The sequence below is a fragment of the Formica exsecta genome, unplaced genomic scaffold (assembly GCF_003651465.1).
Source record: "Formica exsecta isolate Colony F162 unplaced genomic scaffold, ASM365146v1 scaffold72, whole genome shotgun sequence".
Lineage (NCBI taxonomy): Eukaryota > Metazoa > Arthropoda > Insecta > Hymenoptera > Formicidae > Formica > Formica exsecta.
Window position 1 is genome coordinate 1,845,965 of NW_021853485.1, and position 3,223 is coordinate 1,849,187.

Genomic DNA, 3,223 nt, shown 5'->3' on the forward strand with positions numbered 1-3,223 from the left:
TATATATTATGATATTAGTATGATTTATAAAACATTTTTAAAATAGATAAAATTTGTAAAAATGAATGCATACATTAATATTTAAATCCAACGTTTGTTTCTTTTTTTAGAATGTAACTATAAGATTGACTAAAAAAAGAGAAATATGTTCTTAAAACTAATTTGTTTATAATTGTTAAAATGGTACCATATAAGTATTCTATAAAATTTTATAGCATAAGCATATAATGATTGATATAATATCTTGTTAGAATAAATAATTAATTTCGTTATATATGTGAAAAAATCGTTGATATCATTATTTCAATACTTATAATTCCCACACTAAATGCAATAATTTATCATATATTTACTACCATATACTCATGTTTAAAATCATTTCTTAGAATTTGTTAAAAAACGAGTTTTTTTGTATTATTAAACAATTTCTGTTCCATAAACAATGAATTAATAAAAAATACAATAAAAAAATAACTTGTTTTTATGTGTTCAGCCAGCATAAGCCTAATATAAAAAAGCTAAGAGCTGTCACTTTAATGAAATATAATGTAAATTTGTCATTGCATAAGTACACACGAATCAATTAAGAATAACCGGTTTGCATTAAATAAAACAAATTCACAATAAATATTGACAAAAAGATATTTATTACATATGTTTATTGTTCCTTAACTTCACGTAATCGGCGCACTGCTGATCTTACTGAAGCGGCAGCAGTTGTGGAATATACCCATGCACCACCAGCAACTGTCCTCTTACATCGTTTGCACGACCAAATTCCTACAACGCTGCGTTTCATTGCCTCCTATCAAAAGCAAAACAATATAGCTCAATTTTTCTATACTCTACTTATTGTAAATCATCAGATAATATTATAAATATAAATGATCCATGATGTATTTATAAAATAAAATACATTTCTTAGAAAGATCTTAATTTTAAAAGATATCACACAAAGATGATTTAAAATTTTATCTTTTTCCAGACACTTTATAGCATTAATTTTTAAAGCATAAAAATTACTTACTTTGCCGCAAAAAGAGCAAGTGTACTTGCTGTGTTGTGTGATTTCCATTTTTTTCACCATTTTTCTAAGGGAGGCACCGTAGCGGGTGCCATATTTACCGGTGATTCCGACCTTCTTCGTGCGTTTGGCCTATTAAAAAATTCAAACAATTGTAAAATATCTGCTATACATAACTTTGATAATATTCAAGCTCGATGCAAGATTGCCTCCAAAACATAACCCCACTATTTAGGTTACATCTTCTACAGTCACGCGGAGCTGACACTCTTCGATAAAATATATACGTTAAAAGTTTCTCGAAAGCAATCACTTCTGTTCGGCAATCAATTTCGTGCATATTTCGACAAGATTTGATATACAAAATTTGATGAAAAATATCTTACCATTTTGAATAGATGTAGAACACTTTTGCAAAGAACCGGAAAAAGGTAGAGAGCGATGGAAAGTTGGAGAGGCTCGAGTGTCAACGCCGGAAGTTTGCCGAAAGGAAATGAATCGCAACATCGTCGAATTCAAATGAACGCGGGAAAAGCTTAACAACTCTTGAGATTAATTAATAGAAAATCTTTCAATTAAATATCAGACGTGGAAATTCTAAACGATGTTTCGTCCATTTAATACGGATCCCCCACATTATTTTCTAAAAACACAATATCTCTCTTTCTCTCGCCAGTATATATCTAACCCGACTATTAAAAATATAATTAAAGCATATATATTGCGCAACAAAATGAAATACGTAATAAAATTCTTGTATATAATATAATCTCCTTTTAATAAATATTGGTACAAAAATATTTTTGGCGAATAAATTACATAAATTATTTTTTATTATACATATGTATATCATGTATAAAAATCATGTAATAGTTTTTAAAGAAAGGAGCTTAATTTTTTTTAAGGCATATTAGAATAAAAGATTAAGTGAGAGATTATACATTTTATATCAAATTATAGAGACGGGTGTTTGCAAACATGGGAAAAAAAATATTTCTCGTTAATTTAATTTCATTCAAACTGGTGCTATAATCAACAACATAAATTATCGATAAAATTGTCTAACACAGGAACGTATACATAAAAATATTATAAGCGTAAATTTTTAATTAATAAAAAATTGTCGATATCTCTCTGAAAATTTTGACATATGTAATATTTATCTTTACTCAATTTATTTCTAAAAAATTATTTCTTTTTATCATTTAAAAATACTATTGTAAACATATTACGTCGCAGCATAAGAAAAGTGTGTTATTCATCCCTGGGGTGCGGCAATAGAGAGAGAGAGAACCGGCCCCCTGCCCTCTGAATGACGTAGAGACCAGGCAGGCAAGCAGCGGAGAACCCGGACTTGGGCCGGCCCGTCTTTCGCTCGTTAAACTCAGTGTGTTACGCGTCAACGTGTAAGCTAGTGTAATCGGCTAATAACGTCAGGAGCGACCGGTTGTTGGTGGTCTACAGAGTTGTCCGTGGTGTTCCCGTACTTCCGTACGTCCGGTCGCTAATCGGATCGGAGCGCAGCGAGAGAGTGTACGTCGTCGTGTCCCAGGCAGCCAGCCAGCCAGCCGGTGGTACATCCAACGATGGTGGTCAAAATCTACATATCGGGTATCAGCGGCAATAAGGAAGTGAGTATCGGCTCTCGGCGATGACGATCGCGCGATACTCGATGTCGGGATGCTGCGACGCTTTCATCCTGACCTGACCTGACATCGCGCGCGCTAGATCGTCATCGTCGTCGCTGTATCAAGTTACAGTATCAACGACACGCTCTCGCGGCTTCGGAGCGCGTAATGATCGGGGTGACTGTCATTTGGGATACGATATGCGCGTGTATTACGCTTTTTTTATCGGTTCCATTGGTCGCGTTCCTCGACAATGGACGCATACGGTGGTCATGTAAACTTTATTAACAGCTGATCACATCACGAGCCTCGTCGGGGTACGTTTATTTCAATAAAGTCGGAGCAGCGACGGAGTCGAATTTGTTATGTACATTTTAGTTTGACAGTGCTAACAAAATGTTACATTATAGGACAAAATGTTACATTATAGGACAAAATGAATCCGCGTGAATCATGTTTTTTAATTTTTAAATATGTTGCAAGTATTTGTTGATAATGTTAATTATTATCATTGTGATAGTTATTATTGTTGATCAAAAATGAATATTTTGCAATAATTTATATATATATA

At 33.0% G+C, this 3,223-nt stretch overlaps 2 protein-coding genes across 4 annotated transcripts in view; one reads left to right on the top strand and one right to left on the bottom strand.

Annotated features, from left to right (window-relative positions):
- Positions 1 to 624: 624 nt before the first annotated feature.
- Positions 625 to 1,540, bottom strand: LOC115243401 (60S ribosomal protein L37a). Its single transcript, XM_029820361.1, has 3 exons — positions 1,411 to 1,540; positions 1,028 to 1,156; positions 625 to 805 (listed from the first exon to the last, which is right to left on the bottom strand). The coding sequence occupies exons 1-3, from the start codon at positions 1,411 to 1,413 to the stop codon at positions 659 to 661; spliced, it is 279 nt and encodes a 92-aa protein (XP_029676221.1). The 5' UTR covers positions 1,414 to 1,540; the 3' UTR covers positions 625 to 658.
- A 777-nt stretch (positions 1,541 to 2,317) lies between these two features.
- LOC115243400 (SH3 domain-binding glutamic acid-rich protein homolog) overlaps positions 2,318 to 3,223 on the top strand; it is a 3,117-nt gene continuing 2,211 nt past the window's right edge. For 2 of the 3 annotated variants that reach the window (XR_003885224.1, XM_029820358.1), the window contains exon 1: positions 2,318 to 2,655. Coding sequence is in view for 1 of the 3 variants with exons in the window: in XM_029820358.1 (XP_029676218.1) it covers positions 2,611 to 2,655 (45 nt within the window). In the remaining 2 variants the exon portion in view is untranslated. Of the gene's footprint in view, positions 2,656 to 2,784; positions 2,970 to 3,223 lie in introns of those variants that run through there. The other variant, XM_029820359.1, reaches the window with a different exon arrangement.